The sequence below is a fragment of the Mauremys mutica genome, chromosome 7 (genome assembly GCF_020497125.1).
Source record: "Mauremys mutica isolate MM-2020 ecotype Southern chromosome 7, ASM2049712v1, whole genome shotgun sequence".
NCBI classification, from domain to species: Eukaryota; Metazoa; Chordata; order Testudines; family Geoemydidae; genus Mauremys; species Mauremys mutica.
The window spans coordinates 27,432,643-27,454,548 of NC_059078.1; the positions used below are offsets into that span (position 1 = coordinate 27,432,643).

At 41.2% G+C, this 21,906-nt stretch overlaps 1 protein-coding gene across 1 annotated transcript; it reads right to left on the reverse strand.

Moving 5' to 3' along the window:
- Window positions 1–58: 58 nt before the first annotated feature.
- Window positions 59–21,027, reverse strand: IL17RB (interleukin 17 receptor B). The gene is made up of 11 exons (XM_045024193.1): window positions 20,915–21,027; window positions 19,270–19,294; window positions 15,436–15,576; window positions 13,431–13,558; window positions 12,322–12,448; window positions 10,464–10,511; window positions 9,163–9,314; window positions 7,309–7,374; window positions 6,002–6,083; window positions 4,874–4,978; window positions 59–1,447 (listed from the first exon to the last, which is right to left on the reverse strand). Exons 1-11 carry the CDS (start codon window positions 20,984–20,986, stop codon window positions 807–809), a joined length of 1,587 nt encoding a protein of 528 aa, XP_044880128.1. The 5' UTR covers window positions 20,987–21,027; the 3' UTR covers window positions 59–806.
- Window positions 21,028–21,906: the final 879 nt, after the last annotated feature.

A 21,906-nucleotide genomic window follows, 5' to 3' on the forward strand; every position in this document is an offset into this window, starting at 1 on the left:
CAGTTGTTCCCTTCTTTTAGTCAGTCAGGGTGAGAAACAAGTGTTGCTTCTTAAATACACTTAAGTTCCATAGCAGTTGAGTATCAGACACTCCAAGAAGAGAACTGCTATAACTATTATATAAATGTATTAAATCCTTTATTTACACTACAAAACTTACTCAGACAAAAATTTATCATATAGGAGTATAATAATCTTGTAGCATTAACAGTCCAGAGGAGGACATGAAGTTTTAGTTACAATTAAATCCAATAAGCAGATCAAGGGAAAAAACCTGCTAACATATGCACAAGATAAATTTAAACAATCTTATGAAACACAGAAAATGGTAATTTTTCTCCTCTCATCAGAAAGTGATTCAAGATATTTTCCCCTCATGTTTTAATTTACCTGTTTTTCTCCTTTTTTAGAATTGTTTTAAACATAAGACCAAATCATGCCCCAACGTCTATAGGACCATTAATTTTTGTTTTTTATTTTCCAAATACAGTATGGTAACAATGATAATTCCATATCAAATTGACAGTACCTATCTTTTCATTCTATACTCTTTTCTGTAATTCTAAAAACTAGCTTTATAATTAAATGACTAGCTTTAAATATTTCTTCATAATTATATAAAGGAGTTTACAATACATTGGTGAATGGGTGGCTACCTCTCCTATGTAGACTTTTATAGCTTCAGTTTCTCTTAACTGATCTTTGCCCTGATCCTGCAAATAAGCAGTGAAAAGGCTGAAAGTAAAGCTTGTTTTATCCAGAATTAATTTCACCAAAGCAAACTCATTTCAAATCCATCAAGGGCCTTACAAAATCATATTCTGCTGCTGCTGAGACCGTGTCGATATTGTAGAACATAATATATTGTATTCCTCAGTTTGTATGCATTTGGTGGTAGGGCTCCAACCACACACTAATGTTCTATTTGTGCCATGGGCCTGCCTATTTGAACTAGAAAGATCTCTACAAAAGATGTCAATGTCCTTCATAAGACAATATTTTGGACAGCTGTTGAGGGCACTTGGGAGAGTGTCTTTTGAATTTATTTCATTAAAAGAAACCACCATGTATTTGTGCAGAGAAGATATATTTTTCATATCACTGCAGAAGAAGTTAAATGCAAGAGTGAACATACACTCAGAGTTATCTTTGTGGTTTCCTATGCTTTCATGGCAAACAGCATCACACTCAGTAATGCTATATCTTGAACTGAGGAAAATTATCTTATCTGCAATTTCTTTCTGAATAGCAAGCCATTGTACTGGGCCTTGTTCAGCAATTCTCCTTTTCTGCCACATATCGATAATGACATCACTTTGACAGTGCTTTTGCAGAAATTCAGCAAAAGCCAGGACTGTATGCTGAAAACACACTTCTTTTGGATAGATAACCAGTACTTTAACCGGTTGTTGTAGCTCTGCATGATGGAAGAATATTTTCTTTGTACCTGTTAATTAAAAAAACCATATACTGTATTGAATTTAAACATTTTTAGCAGCAAATAAAATCAACATTTGAATGACTTCCTAAACTAGCTAGGGAGGAGTTATGTACTTGTAAAAAAAATTTATTCCAGAAGGTTCATTTTTAAAAGGTTATATTATGCAAGTCAATCACTAAATCAGGGCCTGGCAACCTCTGGCACGCGGCCCGCCAGGGTAAGCAGCCAGGCCAGTTTGTTTACCTGCCGCGTCCGCAGGTTCAGCCGATCATGGCTCTCACTGTCTGCGGTTCGCTGCTCCAAGCCAATGGGGGCTGCAGGAAGCCGCGGCCAGCACATCCCTCGGACCGCACCGCTTCCTACAGCCCCCATTGGCCTGGAGCGGCGAACTGCAGCCAGTGGGAGCCACAATCGACTGAACCTGTGGATGCAGCAAGTAAACAAAGTGGCCCGGCCTGCCAGGGTGCTTACCCTGGTGTGCCACGTGCCAAAGGTTGCTGATCCCTACACTAAATCAACCCTCATTTTGACTCCAAACACCATTTACTAGGAAACTGCTGACACTGGTTGTCAAATTAGTCAGTATGTCCCCATGAACCAATGCTGAAAATAGACTGACAAAACAGTTTTTACAGTACAGGTTCCATTGTGTCCCAGTCACCTTTCTGTAACAGTGCTGGAAACAGTTTTGTGCCATTTAATGTAAAACTGTCCTCATTCTGAAAACATCAATGTTAATTTTCAGAACTCAATGATATAGAATTATTTTTTTGGCTAATTTAGTTTCTCTTTTTGAGGATGTGGTTTAAAATTGTCTCGCTGACAATAGGTGGAGTCTTTTTTTCCAGATTCATGCATTTGTTTCTACTTGATGGCCATAACTTCTAAAGCAAAGGAGAGAGGAAGTGTAATAAAACAGTGCTGAAATAAAGTGCATGCTGCCTACACAATGAGTATCCAAGAGCTAGTCTAGGTATTTGTCAAACAGTATAATCTCCAGCTAAAACCAAAGATGATCAGTTTAGTAAGAACCATATCCCCAATTTTGTTTCTCTGTATTTTAGAAACATAATTCTAGTAGGTGAAGTATAGGATGGAAACTAGGAAGTCTAAGAGGGAAATTAGCCAAAGAACCTCTCAGTATAGCTGAAGCAGGAAGATTACATGAAAATGGGTGGGTTTGCTGAACTACCCAAGAGCTAAGAGGGAGCATTTGAGGAGAACAAAGCCATTGCAGAGACATTAAATGGTTTCTTTGCTTCATTCCTCACCACAGGATGCTGGGGAGATACCTACTCTTTTCAGATAATAAAGATGAGATGCTGTTTAAAACCAAGGGGTTAGGAGGTGCTGCGCAAACTAAGATGAGCAGCAAAAAATTACCAGGACCTGATGAGCAAAGAGTTCTGAATGAGGAATCATGGGGCTAACAAAAAATAGGCACTAGGTACTGTATCAGAAGACTGGAGGGTAGTAAAATGGTGTGCCTATTGTGACAGACCCAGACCAGTGGGGTACAGGAGTCTGGTAGAGGGCAAATATACTGGTCACTGGATGAGTAGTTTTCTGTTCCCTGAGTGACCAGAGCAGGGGCTGCACTAGAGTAATCAGGAACCTGCTAGAACCAATTAAGGCAGACAGGCTGATTAGATCACCTGCAGCCAATCAAGGCAGGCTAATCAGGGCACCTGGGTTTAAAAAGGAGCTCACTCCAGGCAGGCACGGAGGAGCCAGAGGAGAGGAAGTGTGTGTGAGGAGCTGGGAGCAAGAGGCACAAGGAGCGGAGAGGGAGAGGGAGAGCTGCTGGAGGACTAAGGAGTACAAGCGTTATCAGACACCAGTATCAGAGGGGTAGCCGCGTTAGTCTGGTTCTGTAGAAGCAGCAAAGAATCCTGTGGCACCTTATAGACTAACAGACGTTTTGCAGCATAAGCTTTCGTGGGTGAATACCCACTTCTTCGGATGCAATACCTAGATTAATGTGATAGTTTAAGGATAAGACAGCCTGGCTTCTGTACAGAAAAATCATGGCCCATTAGTAGAATTCTTCATGTCAACAAAACAGTAGATTAAGAAAAGCAGCCAGTAGATATAATTTATTTGGACTTCCTAAGAGCCTCTAATAAAGTCCCTCACCAGAGGCCATTAAGGAAAGTCGGTGGATGTAGATTAGTAAAGAAACTGGTTAAAAATCAAAGAGCAGGAATAAATCAGTTTTAAACATGGCAAAAAGTTGGGGAATATCAATGTTCCCTACTAGGACTGGTGTTTACTATATTTATTATTCAAGTGGAAAATGATCAGTGAGGGAGGGAGCAAAACTTGCAGATGACATTTATTTAGGTTAGTCAAGACTGGCAGAAGCTGTCATGAGTATCAAAGTGATCTAAAAAAAGCTAGGAAAAGGGGCAGCACAAAAGCTGCAAAAAGACCATGCTGATAATTACAAGGTCATGCCCATTGAAATGAAAAAAATTTAATAGGCATTGTGGGGTACTGGATTAACTACCACCAAGAGATGGAAGGAAAAAGACTTGAGCATCTTTGGGACAGCTCCACAAAAACCTCAGGCTTCTGTTCAATGAAACTGAAAGATGACATGTAAAACTGGCCAAAGGAAATACTTTTTTAACCCACTGAATTATTAACCTGTTTAATTCATTGACGCACATAACCAATGAGGCAAGAGAGAGCCTACTAGGATTAAAAAAAGATGATACTTTTATATTGATGATGAGAACATCTACAGAAAATCAGAGGTATAAATCCTTGTGTTTCAAGGCATAAACCAAGCCAGACACTAATCTTGGATGTTTAGGAAGAAACTTCCCTTATGTGCAGGCTATTCCATAAGTGAAGTCTCTTGCACTTTCCTGTCAAGCATCTGGTACTAGGCATTATAGATGAGATACTGAACTAGAGAAATCACTGGTGTGATCCAATATGGTGACTCCTCTACATCTATCTTAGTTCTATATGGGCTTTGCTTGAGGCAGTGCTTCTTATAAATGATGTCATCTGAGACTTTTCTACTTCTAGTTTGCACCTAAAACATAAGTCTTCTCTTCCCACCTTGCTATTCTTCTGTCTCCTCTAGAGACATGCATACAAAACAAGTAATGAATCTAGTGATCCCTAGAATTGGGCACAATTTGTGTTTTAGGTAATTTTTAAACTACTGTTCTATTTTTTTAACTATAAATAGTTATAGGATCGAACATTTACCCTGAAATGGACGTATAAGTGAAGAGCGGGCTAAGAGTTTCCTAAATAAGGGTATAGTAATGCTTGCTTGTTGTGATATTTAAAAGATATGCTATATAAATGCACTGCAGTACCTTTAATATGAAGTGCCTCACTAAAAGGAAGCTGAGGTAAAGATCAAAGAACCTTAAAGTAAGGCTTTTTCAAAAGAATGAGTAAAGGTCTTACCATGGTTCCTGAAAAATACTACAGCAGCAATCACACACACAGTTACAAATAAAGCAACAAGGATGAAACACACGTATCTTCCAGTTGAATCAATTGTGATGCTCCCTAAAAGAGAGAACCGTAAGTCTTCAATGAGGAACCTTTTGAATAATTGACTTTAAAGAAAAAAAAAGGCTTCTGGTTACTTAGCAATCGTACTGAGCATTTCCAGCCTGCATACATGAAAGAGAAATTGCACTAAAATATGACTTCCCAAAAAGGTTATGCTGAAGAACTTTAGAAACCCTGTTCTCTACACTGCAGCAGGTACTGTCTTCTTCCCATCCTACTCCCTTAAGTTTCCTTCCATGTCCCTGCGAGACACTAGCAAATACTTCCTCCTCCTAGCAGATTGACATCCCATGGGCCATTCTGACCTCTCTCTGCTGTTTTGTCACAACTGATAGTTGTTAACTGGCTTTAATTTATGTAGTTTATGCAATGTATTTAGCATGAAAACAAACATTTTGGAAGGAGTGCTCTAAGAGGAAGGATAATGAAAGACAAAGTAGACCAAGGACTTTAAAGGGACTGCCAGAGGTACAGTATCTGATCCTAGAGTGCTCATTATGTACTTAGCCTTAACGTTAATCCTTCCTGTGCTGCCAGTTGTTGCTTACGGTACTAACAAGACTGTCCCATCCTGGTCTGTCATGCTGTTTGGCAGAATGGCGAACTTGTGTTTCAATAACTTAACCTATCTTTGTTTTTAAAAAAAAATAAAAAATGTTGGCCTATTGCTCAACCCCCCAGCCTGACGGACCAGTGGAGTGCTGTCCACCTGGTCTGCCTTTGACCTGTCCAGTTTAGGTGGCCCTACCAGGAGTTAACTGCTGCCACCACAGCTCTGAGGGGCATTGGAACACAGAAGCCTTTCTACCATCTCAAGCTGCAGTCCCTAGGGAAGGATCGTTAAAGAAGTCTCTGAAATTCAAATTTTTCTTTACCAAAGAGTAACTGCTCTAGACTTGAAAGCATAAGAGACACACAATGATAGGTCAGTGGAAATAGTAAGAGACAGAACAAGCCATAATTCCTACTTCATCTATTTTGAACACAAACAATTCTGATGATAAATGCTCAACTAACCATTACTGTGGTTTTGAACACATGTTAGGGTTCCTTTGTGCCTTCGACAATCATATTTGCATTTGGCAAAATACGGAATGATCTGAAGAAAAAAGTAGAAGAAAAATTCTAATATGCAGACAAATAAATACTTAGCGACAGCTTTATTCCTTCCTGTTTCTTTTAGCCTGCTTGGCCCTTTGGTGTCCTATTCTGACTACTGAGTTTCTTAAAGAGACTTTATCGCGTGACAATACATAAACCTTAAAAGTTCTTTCCTTACTAATAACTTATTATTCTGCTGGTTTATCTTGTGCATGACCATGTTACTGCAATGCCTGGGTTGCAAACACTAATTGGGAATATTTAAACAATAAATTTGTTAAAATTAAATAGTTTTCAAATGAATTTCATTGAACCACTTCTTTTCATTTTAGTAATTTCAATAAAACCTAGATTTGGGGCTTAAACTGCCTGTGTCCATTTAAATGATGCACATCGATAACAGGAATAAAGAGCCCAGTACATGTGTCTTCTCAGGCTGTAAGGCAAAATACATTAACAACATATGTTCTTTATGAAGCTGTACTTTGTAAGAGTCAAGGCTTTTCTATATTCTCTTGGTGGTTCTATAACTGAGAAATGCACCTGAGACTTACTGGAGCTGAGCTCAGAGTAAGGTATATAATTGAAAATTGGCTGCTATACCATCATATATAATCCTCAGTTTGGGTATCAATAGTTTATATGCAACCACAATTTTGGGCCCACACTGAAATTAATGGGAAAACTCCTATTGATTTCTGTGGCTCAGATTATTATCCTAAGCTTATTATGAACCTCACCGTTGTGTATACAGAACAAGAATACACAATCCCAAACTTAAATGGACCAATTTAGAATCCAGTCATTTCTAGATGTTTTTAAGAATAAATATAGACTCTGGATAATACATTTTGTCCCCAAAAGACAAGAATCAAGAATCTGAAAACAGTTCTGTGAGTGTGGATCTGAAACCCCCCCCCAGTAATACCAAGACCTCAGTGCAAATATATTAAACACATTTGTCTTAAGCATTGTAGCACAGGAGAATTATACTGTGCAGTTTATTTAATCACTATTAGTAGAAACAAAACTTATGTCCAGTAATCCATGTCCATGATGTTCATTTAATACAGTACAAAGGTGAACTTGAAATCAAGAGCTACACAGTATTGCACACAGGTTTACTGGACATTAGTCAGAAACAATGTAGTATTTGCATACAATTCATTCATTTTAAAGAAGCTACTTTTCCCATTGCAAATTCAATCAAAATTGAACTTTACCTGAACAGAAATATTGTTGCTTTGATCACTCACTGGTATTCTAACAGAAGTTCTAGTTTCATTGATCTAATGCAGATAGAAACCCCCAGGAAAAAAAAGTTGAAGCAAACAGGTTACACAAAGAAATAATTTAAAAATAATACATAGTGAAAATCTAAAGTATTGATCAGATTTATTGACACTATTAAATATAATATACATCTGTTATTTTAAGTGATGATTATATCATTTTTTAATCTGACCTCTTGGCTAGGTAAGAAAAAAATTCAGAATAGCTCAGTATGTAACCTTCATTAAGAATAAGTTTGAGTTTAGGTAATGCTTATCTAAACTAGTACTGTATTACCATTTTACTGTGTATTATTCCACCTTCCCTGTAGAACACTCCCAATTTGAAAATGTTACAAATCGGAGCATTTTTAAAATCTTAATGATAAATGGGAAAACCACGAAGTAGCACCATGGGGAGCAAAATGTTTGAATCATAGAAGATTAGGGTTGGAAGAGACCTCAGGAGGTCATCTAGTCCAACCCCCTGCTCAAAGCATCTAAATCATCCCAGCCAGGGCTTTGTCAAGCTGGGCCTTAAAAACCTCTAAGGATGGAGATTCCACCACCTCCCTAGGTAACCCATTCCAGTGCTTCGCCACCCTCCTAGTGAAATAGTTTTTCCTAATAGCCAACCTAGACCTCCCCCACTGCAATTACCATTGCTTCTTGTTCTGTCATCTGCCATCACCGAGAACAGCCTAGCTCCATCCTCTGTGGAACCCCCCTTCAGGTAGTTGAAGACTGCTATCAAATCCCCCCTCACTCTTCTGCAGACTAAATAAGCCCAGTTCCCTCAGCCTCTCCTCATAAGTCATGTGCCCCAGCCCCCTAATCATTTTCGTTGCCTTCCACTGGACTCTCTCCAATTTGCTCACATCCTTTCTGTAGTGGGGAGCCCAAAACTGGATGCAATACTCCAGATGTAATCCCCAGGTCCTTTTCTGCAGAACTGCTGCTTAGACAGTCGGTCCCCAGCCTGCAGCAGTGCATGGGATTCTTCCGTTCTAAGTGCAGGACTCTGCACTTGTCCCTTTTGAACCTCATCAGATTTCTTTTGGCCCAATCCTCCAATTTGTCTAGGTTACTCTGGACCCTATCCCTATCCTATCCACCTCTCCCCCCCAGCTTAGTGTCATCTGCGAACCTTCTGAGGTGCAATCATCCAGATCATTAATAAAGATGAACAAAACCGGCCCCTGGGGCACTCTGCTTGATACCAGCTGCCAACTGGACATCGATCCGTTGATCAATACCCGTTGTGCACAACAATCTATCCACCATATAGTCCATTCATCCAGTCCATACTTTTTTAACTTGCTGCAAAGAAAACTGTGGGAGACCATATGAAAAGCTTTGCTAAAGCCAAGATTTATCACATCCACTGCTTTCCCCATATCCACAGAGCCAGTGGACAATGTATGCTGCAGGTTATTGACTAGACCTTCCAAATTAGCAGAACTCAAATAGGCTCTGGGATTTTATCCAATTCTCTTACCACCTGAAGCACAAAGAAAAACGTGCTGCCTTCTTGGGGGAAAGGACCATAATTATTGGAGCACAGCTCTTCCTAAAGTAGGCTGTCACTCTCCTAGAACCCAGCACACAGACTTCTCATGGTCTGCTGGCCAGTTCCTCTAATTTGTCTGAAAAAAGCATGTTCTCTGCTAACTTGGTAAAAAGGGTTCTAATGTAGATTGTCATAAAGGAGAGGAAAAATAAAAGAAATTGGATTTACCATTTTTGGGTATCTAAAAGAGCATGTGTATGTTTTAATGTTAGCTGTTATATGTACAAGAAAAATACCTTTGTCGTCAAATCCCGTTCAATAGGTACATCACATTTCTCACACTCATAGAGAAGTATGGTATATTTGGTCCCAAGGCTACTTGTGGTAAAATTCACTTCCACTTCTGCCTCTATTTTACATGCAGTTATATTTGGATTCCACAGACTTCCTGTGGGTTGTAAAGAATACAGCTTAAAATTCTTAATAACTGCCTACGTGCTGGAAGAAGTTCCATTGTGAATGTAAAAGGTGCCAGACTGACAGCCCACGAGACTGGCTGCCTGTTTGGACAGCGTGGGCAGTGGCAAAACAACTGCCCCACAGTGCCCTAATTCTGACCAGCAGAGACAACCCCCAGAAGTGAGAAAACAGGCTAAATTCCACACCCATTCACTTGTTGGTCTCTCTGCTGAAGTGCCCTATTGGGGGGAGAGGGAGTGTGTCTCAGAGTGGCTAGTCAGAAGAGTGGTTGGTCAAAGTAGCTATGTTGCTGCTGAGTTCAGGCATTTATATTTTAAAATGAACGTGGCAAGCATGTCCTGCATATTTAAGACTCAAAACAAATTCAGAAAGGCTTTTTAGCCTCCATCCTGCATGGAATTCCTTTGCCTCATCACAGGTGCCTTTTGCAATCTGGGCACCTGTCCAATGGTAACTGGACTAACTCTACCAGCTCACAAACACATGCCAAATTAATCTCTAAATCCCACAATATATTAGATTAGGAAGTATGGAAACAGCCTCTAATTTAGACTGTGCCTACTGCTACTTTAGGAATGTGCAGGATTCTCAAACTTCTGATTTCAGAGGAATTCAAATTTGGTGCCAGAAGCAAGATTCAGATTTAGGTCTCTGCTTCCTATTTAACAGCTGCAGCCTTCACTCCATAGCTGGGATTGGGGTTGGCACATGGTCAGATCTGATATGACACACAAGACACCAGATATCAGCATAATGCTATCACATTCTTTATTACAAAGAATGTCAGAAAGGATAAAAGGAGAGCTATTTGCCAAAACTACAGGGGACAAGATAGTTTGATTTCAACGTTTGCACATTTTCATGGGATTTTTTTATTTAATTAGTCTCAAAGGACAGATAGTCCCTTGTGGATAAATATAATCTTGTGAAGAATTATGAGCAGTTTTCTTTCTTCTCATTGGCTGCATATATATCCTGGCACTGAAACTGGCCCTAAGGTGTCCATCCCCCCTTTTCAGTATTTTAAAGACTTTATAAAGGAAGAAAATAAATATCAAGGTTGTGCATATTGCTACATTTGTGAAAATAAATCCAAGGATATATCTATTGTACTTACCCACTTCTATGCAACTTTTGCTGTATTTCATTACATTATCTTTACAACCTGTGGATTTAAATGGATTTTATATACTTTAGCAAATATATTATCTCTTTGCAGCTACATATTTTCATTGAAGCCTATCACATGCACATACGAAGTTACTTCTCACCAACAAACTGTAGATATCACAATTAGAGTTATTTGCTTTCCTGGGCAGCTTCTATGAAATGAGCTCCATGAACAGCATTCTCATCTCCTCATTTAGTTCTCCCATTTTGGAAGTGTCACCATCTTTCTCCCCCGTCTCAGGCACAAAAATGTTGGCAGCTCTGCTCATGTAGGCAGCTAACAACACTGCAGACACATGATTCTCTTCAGATAAAAGGTTCTGGTGACAATTTATGAACTCAAACAAAAAAAAACTTGAGGTCTTTCTGATAGCATTAGAAGCCTCTTCACACGTAATACATGCATCTACCTCCACTACAGAATGTTGGTCCCCCCACTACAGATGTGGGATGTGGACAAATTGGAGAGAGTCCAGTGGAGGGCAACGAAAATTATTAGTGGGCTGGGGCACATGACTTATGAGGAGAAGCTGAGGGAACTGGTCTTGTTTAGTCTGCAGAAGAGAAGAGAGTGAGGGGGGATTTGATAGCAGCCTTCAACTACCTGAAGGGGGGTTCCAAAGAGGATGGAGCAAGGCTGTTCTCAGTGACGGCAGATGACAGAACAAGAAGCAGTGGTCTCAAGTTGCAGTGGGGGAGATCTAGACTGGATATTGGGAAACACTATTTTACTAGGAGGCTGGTGAAGCACTGGAATGGGTTACCTAGGGAGGTGGTGGAATCTCCATCCTTAGAGGTTTTTAAGGCCCAGCTTGACAAAGCCCTGGCTGGGATGATTTAGATGCTTTGAGCAGGGGGTTGGACTAGATGACCTCCTGAGGTCTCTTCCAACCCTAATACTCTATAATTCTATGATATTACCACAATTTTTTTAAAAAAAGCCCCTTAACTGCTTCCTCTGCTTTTTAATTGTCTACCTCCCAGCTGTGAAAATCTAAACAAGAAAAGACAAGACAAGGCCATGCCTGCTTACAGTGATTTAAAAATAAGGTGAATATAGTGCTTTTTAAAGATGCCAAAATGACAGCCTTGGAAGGGGACTATCTTCTATCTGTCTACAGAACAAGTACAGCACAGGCAGAAGCACCTTAACCTTGGTGGGGGGAGGTCCAAATCTAGATATGAAAGTAGTGTGGATACCCATATAGCCTCCTGAGTGCCAAGATGGATGCCAGTTATTGTAGTATCACTTGTGATGGTGCTTGTTGTGGTATGGAAACCTTGTTCACTAGGAACTGGACAGACCTCAAATACTCATTTCACAGAGTCACCAAACAAGGATTGGTCACTCAGAATCACCTGAGTCATCTGCCCCCCCTTTTTGCAACAATTAGCCTATTACCAAGCTGCCTTATAGTTTCAGCAATTAGTTTATTAAGAACTAAAAGTGAGAATAAAGGTAGCCACAGGTGTGACATCATAAAAAACAAAAAAAATCTAAAAAGCCAACAGTTTTCTGCTTTAAAAATCTGACTTTACCTGTTACTAGAAGTTAGAGAGAAAGAAAGTAGGGAAGAGAAAGGAGAGCTTGGAAGGAAATAGTAACTAAGGATGTGTTATCAAAGCTGAATTAATTATCTCTGCATCTACATGTTTATTATGCAGTCTGTTTAAACATAAAAATACATTTGTTTTTGTTGATTCCTAGCTTTTCAAAACATCCTGTACAACAAAGTCTAGAAAGAATTCAGTATCATAAATGAGATTTTCATATGAACTAGGTTAAATAGAAACTGGCAAATTACCTGGTGAAGTTAACTTGATGGATTTTGATGGAGAATCCTCATATATATTTGCAGGGGGAAGGTTGTAAGCACTGATAGAATAAAACATTTCTGGTTCTACAGGGAATCCAATGTAGTGGAACTGCCACTAAAACATAACAAAACAGCAGTTTTGAGGGCCAAATTATTCTTTCAGTTATGCTTGGCAACTTCAGTGAACTCTGTGAGTTGTGCTGATATAACCGAGAAGAGAATTTTCCTCTCAAAACATTAAATACTGAAAGAGATACATTGAAACAGTGAACAACAGAATGTTAAGGTAATAGAATGTCTGAGATACACACTGCTGTGAAACTTGTTTGGTTCTTAAGATCCTGATACCAACAATCATTCAGTAACTTTTCCAATATCAGTTTATGCCTGGTAGAAGAATTCAGAACAACACATTCAAATCCAGCTTTGAAAACCCAAGTTTTCTCCTCATCTTATTAATAATTAAAAAACAACAACTAACATTTGAAAGATACCACAAGGCTAATCATCCCCATCACTTTCATGAATCCACGGGAGCTAGATCAGGCATAGTCGGGGAGGTAGAAGTGCAGAAAGAAGGAGCAATGGCTCCATATCAAGCTGTCCCAGTTCCTCAATCCTTTAGAAATTCACCACAAGTGTATCATGGGGTTAGAGTTCCACAAGATTGGACAGGGCAGTCTGGGAGGAGGGCTGCCATCCAGGATACCATCCCTTGCCTCCTGATCGTGAAATGAACCCGTCTGTCTGTATTATGTCACATTGGCTGCCCCTCTGTACTGTGAGCTCAACACACAGAGACAGCATGGGAGCAGAACTTATTGGGGAGACATGCTGCCATGGGAAAAGGCGCAGCTAGGTCCTCCACACAGATTTACCCTCTGCCAGTGTCTGAAAAAATGCAGATTTGTACCGCTAAACCCATTTTATTAAATTTTCTGAAGGAGTCCCATTTACAGCTCATTCTTTCCCAGCCCTCTATACATTAACTGTGACACAGAGGAATGATCTGGCCTTGATTTTTAAATGACACCTCCCTACTCTCTCCCTAATAACAACAAATGACAAAATAATCACTTTTTAAAGAACGTTCTTACTCTTCTATTCCCCAACATGGTTTGACTTTGAAACTTCTCTGTGTAATTGCACCGAATACATTCAAAATGTTCTCTGATTCCTTTACTCATCACACAGATCTTTGTGGCTGTCAGTTCTTTGATGCTGGCTGGAAGTAAAGAAGAAAAATTGGTATTCATAGATATAAATATTTGCATAGATCTTTGCTGCTCATACATAAAGAAATAAAATAAACCTAGCACAGTATTAAACAGAGAAAACTATAGTGATACAATAGATTCTGGCATAAACTAATGAGAGCAATGATATTTTTAAGGCTGTCGTGATACTCTTAACCCTTTGGCTCTATTTACAGTATAAACCATGGTCCTAGCTATCACCATGTTTTTGTAATAACTAGTTCATGCCAGACTCATCTGACCAAGTTAAAACAAACTTGACTAAGTTAAGTCCATAGCACATCTCTTTTCACAGCTCAATCATATGTATACAGTACATCTATAACTACAACACTAACTTTATGTGTAGCAGTGCACTCTGGGAAAAATCTAGGCAGTTATCCCAGAGTGCTGTAGCAAGGTTAGAGCATCAGTAGCAATATGTGAGGTAATATGCTCTGGGATGTCCTTCTACCAAAAAGCTGTGAGGAAGGAAAAGTGGCCATACACATGTATTATTAGGTGGGTTCTCCATATACAGCAAAGAAACAATGTTATGAACCGGTTAAAGGAAAACAACTATAAATCAGCATAAGCCATTATGGCTAGGATGGCATATGATTAATTGCTGTGCTTACTAACTGTTTATTAACTATGTTGTGTGTATATGATTAGAGCCAACTATGTCACTACCAAGTTACAAACTCAGTTCAAAGTTTGCTGCTGAAATATACCAGCTGCATTCACCTCAGTGATGCATACTTCACCCCCCACCCCGAAGATTGTTCATGAGATTTTCCCTCTACAAGGTTACAAAAAAGAGAGGTGGGGGGGCTTACAATGAAGTCTGGAGCCAGCTGAGTATAAAAAAGCAATCTTTGATAGTGGCACATCAACTCCTACATTGACACTTATCACAGCATATGTAGTGTTCTAGTGGTTTGTACTAAAAATGAAAAATGCTTAAAATACTGAGATTTTTTCAGTACAAAGCAATGTCTGATTTCTAAAACTGTATTTCCATTACATTTGCACTATCATGACTATCCTTTGATTTTGCATGCACATGTATGTGCTAAGAATTGCCATGACAAAGATCACAGCAACCATGATTAAATGTAAGAGCAGCGGTTTTCAAACTTCATTGCACCACAGCCCTCTTCTGACAACAAAAATTACTACATGACCCCAGGCAGTGGGATGCGGGGGTGGGGGAGAAGAGAGTAGGGGCGGAGCATGAGCCCTGCCACCCCTGGCTGAAGCCCTTGTGCTTTGGCTTCAGCCCTGGGGCCCCAGCAAGTCTAACACTGGCTCAGTTTGAGAACCACTCTGTTAGAGCAAAATGCACAATCCTCTAGACCCCCTGACCACATGATTCAGTTACTACTGTTAACAAAGAAAAAAATCATATGTGGGGGATGGGGAGAATGGAAGGTAGAGAGGAGCTGAAAAAGGAACAAACAATGACTTTTAAGGTTGTGGTTTCTCGGTTAGAAAGCATGCCTGCAAGAGATTAACTGTAATTACCACGAGTTGATGGTCCCAATCTACTTCTCATTTGACAAGTGTCCCACATGAGAAAACTCACCAGCACAGTCCTCAATAACTGACACCATGGTTGGTAGTTTCTATGGAGAAGCCAAATGTCAAATGGGTAATGCAGACACCCTTGCTCTTAAAAGTGCTTCCTCCAGTTCAAGACTGAGGCAAGATGGCAGTGCAGCATAAAGAAGCTTTCACTGCCACTGTTGTTGTGTGCTTGAGGACATCAGTGTTCAGGGCTGTTAATGCAACATGCTTCACAAGCACTACATTCAAAAGGAAATTTTATATTGTATAGTCTTATGTACTTGGATGTCACACCTACCATCCATGCTGAGGCTCCAGCTGATATTTATAAGATACGACCTGAAGTGTGTATCCACTTCTGTTTCAATTAACTGGGCACTGAGATTATGAAGATCTGCCGGTGTTAGACTGTGCCACTTTCTCAACTCATGAGCAGGACCTTGCAAAAATGAGTAGACGTATTAAAAGTAGAGCAGCTACCTAGTATTTAAACACATTCCATATCTATCAATCACTCTGTCAATTCTACTGGTATTTTTCATCTGCTTATGCAAATAATCACTTTTTGTGTCTCAGAAACAAGAATTTACCATTAGGAAAACCACTCCTCTCCCATGCACCCAGCAGATTCCATTTCTGGCACTAACAGTTTATTTCAAAAACTCTGATTGTTCGTTCTCATGTAACTAAATGATACATTCTTTTCATGTGCTGTGAAACTTCAAATTAGATATATCTTATAAAGTCAGTCTGAGCATACGTTTGGAAATCATGCACATTGATGACATTTGCAGTGTCTTTCCTGTATTAATAAGCACATTTAACTGTATTCAGTGTAAAACAGGTTTTTTTTTGTTTTTTTTAACCAAGAAATTGAGCAATATCTAAAAAATGGAGGGGTAATGTCCTCCCAATGCCATCAACACAAATGAGATATCCCCAGGCTCTAAATTAGTACTGCTCCTGAGACAGTATGCTGAGCTGGGACAATGCAGTCATTGTCTCCTGTAAGAGATGAGAAGTTCTGCAATGAATGAATAAAGATATAGAACTTTCTTCTCTACTGTGGTAGTGACTGAAACCACCCATACCATGTCAGTGTACCTGGCCAACAGTCAAGTGGGAGACAGTTTGGAAGGGAGTCAAGTACTTGATAGAGACTGAGAGGAAAGAGATGGAGAAAATCCATCCTACTGGAAACAGTGTCTCTCTTATCAGAGAGAGAAAGCTTTAAAAAAAAAAGAAAAGCCAACGTTAATACTAAAGTGGCAGGAGCAAGGCCCACCTTATCAGGCAGCGCACCAGGGATACCAGGTTTGTATAATTTTTGGTGGTGCCCAAGGAGAGCCATCCAGTCCATAGGATGGACTGGGGCAACTGCCCTGAGCCCCGCGCTTTGGCGGGCCCCGTGCTTCAGGGGGACACCAGGCCCCCCGGGACCCCATGTCCCCCTGAAGCGCGGGGCAGGGATAAGCACCACCGTGTTGCACAATGGATACTTGACAAAATTACCAGACTTAGTGATGGACATGGGTGCGTGTGTGTAATTGTGTCATTCAGTCATTCAACCTGTAAAATAGCACAGAATTTTCCATACTGAAAAAAACTCATAACCTAGCTAGTAATAAATAATAATAATAAATTAAACTCATATAATTAATGAAAAATGTGTGTATACTGAATATGAGATTATTACATAAGAAATGAAAATGAGCTTGCTTTGGGATTTTACAAGACACTTACGTCGTTTAAACACATTTGGTACCCTGAGTAATGATAATACTTCTTGCAAATCACATAAATAGGGAACCCATGATCCCCTTCTGTCACCCCATTGCAAAGGCACAGGGGTTATTGCTGGCTGCCCTAGGGCTACAGAAAACCCTATGGGCAAAACATATGGAAAGAAGGGGATCAATTTATACAGACGGCTGAAGGGGGACTCCCATAGTGCATTAATTAACACTTAATAAATACATCAAAATTAAATACATTACAGAGATAAGAACCTGGAATAATAGACTTTACTTCATGAGATGCTCCAGAGAAAGAAGACCCAGAGGGAGTAATGGTAGGGGGAATCCTAGGGAGGCCAAAGGGACTGGTAGAGGGAGTGGACAGAGAACAATGGTAAAGGCAGAGTCGCTGCAGGATTGACCCAGTCTTGTGTATCTCCCCTGTGGGTGGAAACACTGATCACTATCACTATTGGAGAGAACAATAGAATAGAATGCCCGGACAATTTCCTGAAGGGACCCTTATCCTTCCAGAGCTTTTCTAGGTCTGACATTTACATTTCTACACAGGGTGATTTGTAGGGAGACCAGATGTCCCGATTTTATAGGGACAGTCCCAATATTTGGGGTGTTTTGTTATATGGACTCCTATTACCCGCCACCCCCGTCCTGCTTTTTCACACTTGCTATCTGATCACCCTAGTGGTTTGGCCCACAGAAATAAAAATCTGCACATCTTCTGTGTGTTTTTTGGCCAATGGAAAAACAAGGTACAATTCAAATGACTTTTAAAATTGGCTATGAAACTGAGTTAACAAAATAAATGAGCTTATGAACAACCAGAAAATATACTTCTCAAGTGAAAAAATCTATAAATGGACTTCTTTGCAAAGAAATTGTAAGTTTTCTTACAGGAAAAGCCACAAACTGCGTGGAAAGGAAGAGTAGATTGAATTACTTGCCTCAGTGAAATTAAATACCCAGAGAATTGCTGTGCCTGTGATGATGATGACCGGGGCTTGCTCAGTTGGGGCTCCCCCTTCCCATGCTATGGAGGCAGGGCCAGGCAGGTCTACATCTGCAAGCAGACACTCTGCCTCAGGTGCAGCTCCCATTGGCCGTGGTGGCCAACAGGTTGGGAGCCTCCCAGCCAATGTGCTTGGGAGGGAGGGAGAGGCAAAGGTGGAGATTGTAGTGAGCAGGGGAGGCAGCGGGGAAGGGAGCTGTCTCTGGAGGCACAAAGGGGGGGAATCTCTGGAGAGGGGTGACGGGGCATAGGGGCCGGTGGGGGTCTTTCCAGGGGGGCAGAGGGTTGTGTGGGTCTCTGTGGGATGGGGAGACAAGTGATGGATGGAGCCAGCTGCAGCCCGGGTCTGCTCTGTGACGGAGGGAGGGCTGGAGGGTGAGGTTGCTATAGCCCCCCCCAGGAAGTCTATAGTCCGTATTTAATGCCAGTCCCAGGGTACACAACGCTGCTCCTCCCCCGTATCTCTCCCCCCGCCCCCCAGCTGTGCTGTGTGTCTCTGCCTGACAGTGAGAGACTCCTGCTGCTCTCCCTGCCTGTGCCCCTCAGCTGTGTCTGTCTGACAGTGAGAGACTCCTGCTGCTCTCCCTGCCTGTGCCCCTCAGCTGTGTCTGTCTGACAGTGAGAGACTCCTGCTGCTCTCCCTGCCTGTGCCCCTCAGCTGTGTCTGTCTGACAGTGAGAGACTCCTGCTGCTCTCCCTGCCTGTACCCCTCAGCTGTGTCTGTCTGACAGTGAGAGACTACCGCTGCTCTCCCTGCCTGTGGCTCCCTCCCCCTCCCTGCTGTGGAGCCGCAGCCAGGCAGCCCTGGCACCGCCCCCCACAGCGCCCATTGGCCCTGGTTCCTGGCCAATGACTGGGCTGGGAGCCGGGTGGGCGCTGGGGCCGGAGAGCCGGGACAGAGGCAGCCTGCAGAGCTACCCTGCCTCCGCCAAGACTCTCCGCAGCACACAGGGACGCAGAGGGGGGGGGTGTCCCCGAGGTGAGAGCACCCCCATTGCCAGCCCATGGCGCGGGGGTCCCCCAAAGCACGGGGCCTGGGGTCCAAACATTGATGGAGCCGGGCTAGGGTGACCAGATAGCAAGTGTGAAAATCAGGGGAGGGAGAGAGAGAGAGAGAGAGTGAGTGAGTGAGTGAGTGTGTGTGTTAGTTAGCTAGCTAGCTAGCTAATAGGCACCTATATACGACAAAGTGGAAAGCCCTGAATATCGGAACTGCCCGTAAGCCAGGCCCACCTTCATGAATACTCATAAAGCATATAACTCGCTGCCTATAGTCAGTTACTGAGTGTTTGAATAATCACAGATTAGCTATTTTTAATTAGGTACCTCCTTTTAACAGTGTAAAGAGATCCATTATATTTATACATACCAGTTTCGAAGCCACACTTAATAGACTGTAAGAAAGAAAGAAAGAAAAAAAACAGCATTAAAATAAAACAAACTGAATGCAGACAGATCTACTCTAAAGATAGAAAATCGCTATACTTTCAACATATTAAAATCCCAGCTTTAAAGAGACAGCATTAATTTGAAACAAAATCATGTTTCTGTCTGAAAATTATGTACATACTATACAGTAGTTACATGCACTGTCTAAAATTTCTAAAACTGAAATAAATTAGAGAATAAAATTATTGCTCTTTTAAAAACACAGGTTACTTCACTTTAAATAAAAATATCCTGCCAGATGAATAATCAGTTTAACAGTTTCCCTTGAACGCTGGTCAACTTCTCCTTGCTGCAAAGACTCAAACATCAACAGAGGAGAAGAAAAATCCATATAAGATATTTAAAGATTAATTTTTAAAAATTCGACATACTATAATGTATGTATTTCCCTCAGAAAGTGACAGCAGTGCACCTTTATATCATTGTTTCAATCATTTCTACAAGATTCGGACTCTATAAATACGCTGGTCTGTGTTTGCTAGTTTGCAGAATGGGGATGGACTGATGTAAAAAGCGACATAGCTACCATATCTTACTTTTTTTCTTTTTCATTCTGCATTTTACATGTCCTTTTAATAGCAAAGTTGTAGTGCCACGATGACATTCTGTGACTAATGACACCTGGATATGACAGACTATCTTCCAGTTTAACAGCACTGACCCAGAAGAGAAGATCCTAATCCTAACAATGTGCAATGTTGCCTGCTAGCAAAATGTTTTCATTTCAAATTTACACCTTTTAACATGGGGTTGAATGACATCTAAGCACTGTGCAATAGACCAATGCAGAGTATCAGAGTCTGAATGAAAACACAACCAACCCACATACAGACAGCCAGAACCAAAGAAGCTGCCACCTATTAATCTAGTAGAATTTAGGGGATTGTGAGGCCTAAAATTATCTGGAGCCAGGTTTTTGAGGTACTGTTGTGCCTGGATGTCTAGGGATTTTGGCGCAATAGGAGCAGCTATTAAAAAAGTATGGGAAGGGATATAAATCCTCATGCTTTGGGGTTTAAACCAATCTCTAGGAGGCTGAGGGTTCGGATGAGACCTTCATAGTGAGTATATTATCCAACATCTACCTACTGCTAGGTTTCTTTCGCCTGACTGAAACGTCTGATGCTAGCCATTTTTGGAGATAGGATACTGGTTTCTTTTGGGAACGACTTGACAATCAGAAGTTACTGAGCAGGAGCACAGCCTGCTCTCATGCCTGTCATACACATATAATCCCCTCTCTTTGAAAATTCTTCCTCTACCTTCCCTGTGACTATCAACAGGTATTCTTGGGAAAGCAAGTGACAACTCCCCCTCCCCGTTAATTTAGGGGAAAAAATATACTGACTAATAGGAGCTGGGAGCAGACTCAAGGCAGTGTCCCACTCAGACAGAGAGGACGGTTACACAGCTGTCACCACCCACTCTATGACATCCATCCCTTTCTAGTGCACAAAGAGTCAGTCACCTTTTGCACAGATTGGAGTGAAAAGCTCTTCAACTCCATTTGATGGGGAATGGGTAGAAACGAAAGGGGTGGGTTATCCTCCCTCCTTGTATCTTACCGGCCAGTCTTGTCCCCAGGAACCACAGCTACTCAGCACCAAGATCAGCAGGATACCTACTGCCAGAGTCATCTCCACTTCCTGGGACCCTACTCACTACAGATCACTGAAAGCCTAAGCTCAGTGCCCCTCCGCCTCCCTCACAGCCAATGTATTACTCAAAACTTTTCCCCTCCCACTCCCCCAGATTTGGCCTGTCAGCGAGTCTGAAAACACCGCAATAAAAGTCAACCCCTAAAGAGCTTTGGCTCAAAGCCAATACATAAACAGAAGAAGAAATACACACACTGTAACTTAGAGAAGTCACTTTTACAACACACAAGAAGTAGCAAAAACAAGGCTGAGAGTAAAACCTGACATTCCCCCTCCTGGAATCTTTCTGCTGTGCCTAGCTAGGCAGCAAGATCCCTCCCGTTCTGGGGAAGCCTTATACCGTAGTTGAGGTCATGTAATTAATAAAACAATATCTCGCTGTACTTTCAGCTTTAACTCTTTGCATGCCTCGTTTTCTGGATTTTAGAGCTGCTCACCATGGACAGCAGTGGAGTGGTCAGCAACAAACAGTGATCAAGTCCTCAGACTGAATCCATCCCTGGTGTTACAGGGAAAGAATGGGCTGGTACTCGGTGTTGCTTTTTTGTGAGGCATAAAGAATATGTTTTTTTCCCCCCTCCCAGAACAAAGTTTTTTCCCCTCCTCGTTCTTTATGTTAGAAAGTCAGGTCCTGTCTGTGTGATGGGCACTAACATCCGGAGAACTAGCACAATAGTGACATCACAGGAACCAAGAGACTGAAACTGACCAATTGAGTGGGGAAGGATTTTTTTAAGTCTGGTTGCTTGAAAGCTCTAGTTTTCGTTTGTTTTTGTTAACCCATATTTAACTATAATAACCAACATTTTGGAGTAAGGATGTCTTTGTTAAAGGTTTAACTTCCTCTCTGCCCACCTCTTCAGTCTGGTTTTAGAGCCCACAGTAAAGTTTCTAAGACA

Coding starts and splice junctions, on each gene's coding strand:
- IL17RB (XM_045024193.1), bottom strand. CDS start 20,986: ATGACTCTGGCAGTAGGTATCCTGCTGATCTTGGTGCTGAGTAGCTGT. Junction 10,512..12,321: donor CATCAAGTTAACTTCACCAG/GTAATTTGCCAG, acceptor TTAAATCCACAG/GTTGTAAAGATAATGTAATG. Junction 1,448..4,873: donor AGTATTTTTCAGGAACCATG/GTAAGACCTTTA, acceptor TTTAATTAACAG/GTACAAAGAAAATATTCTTC.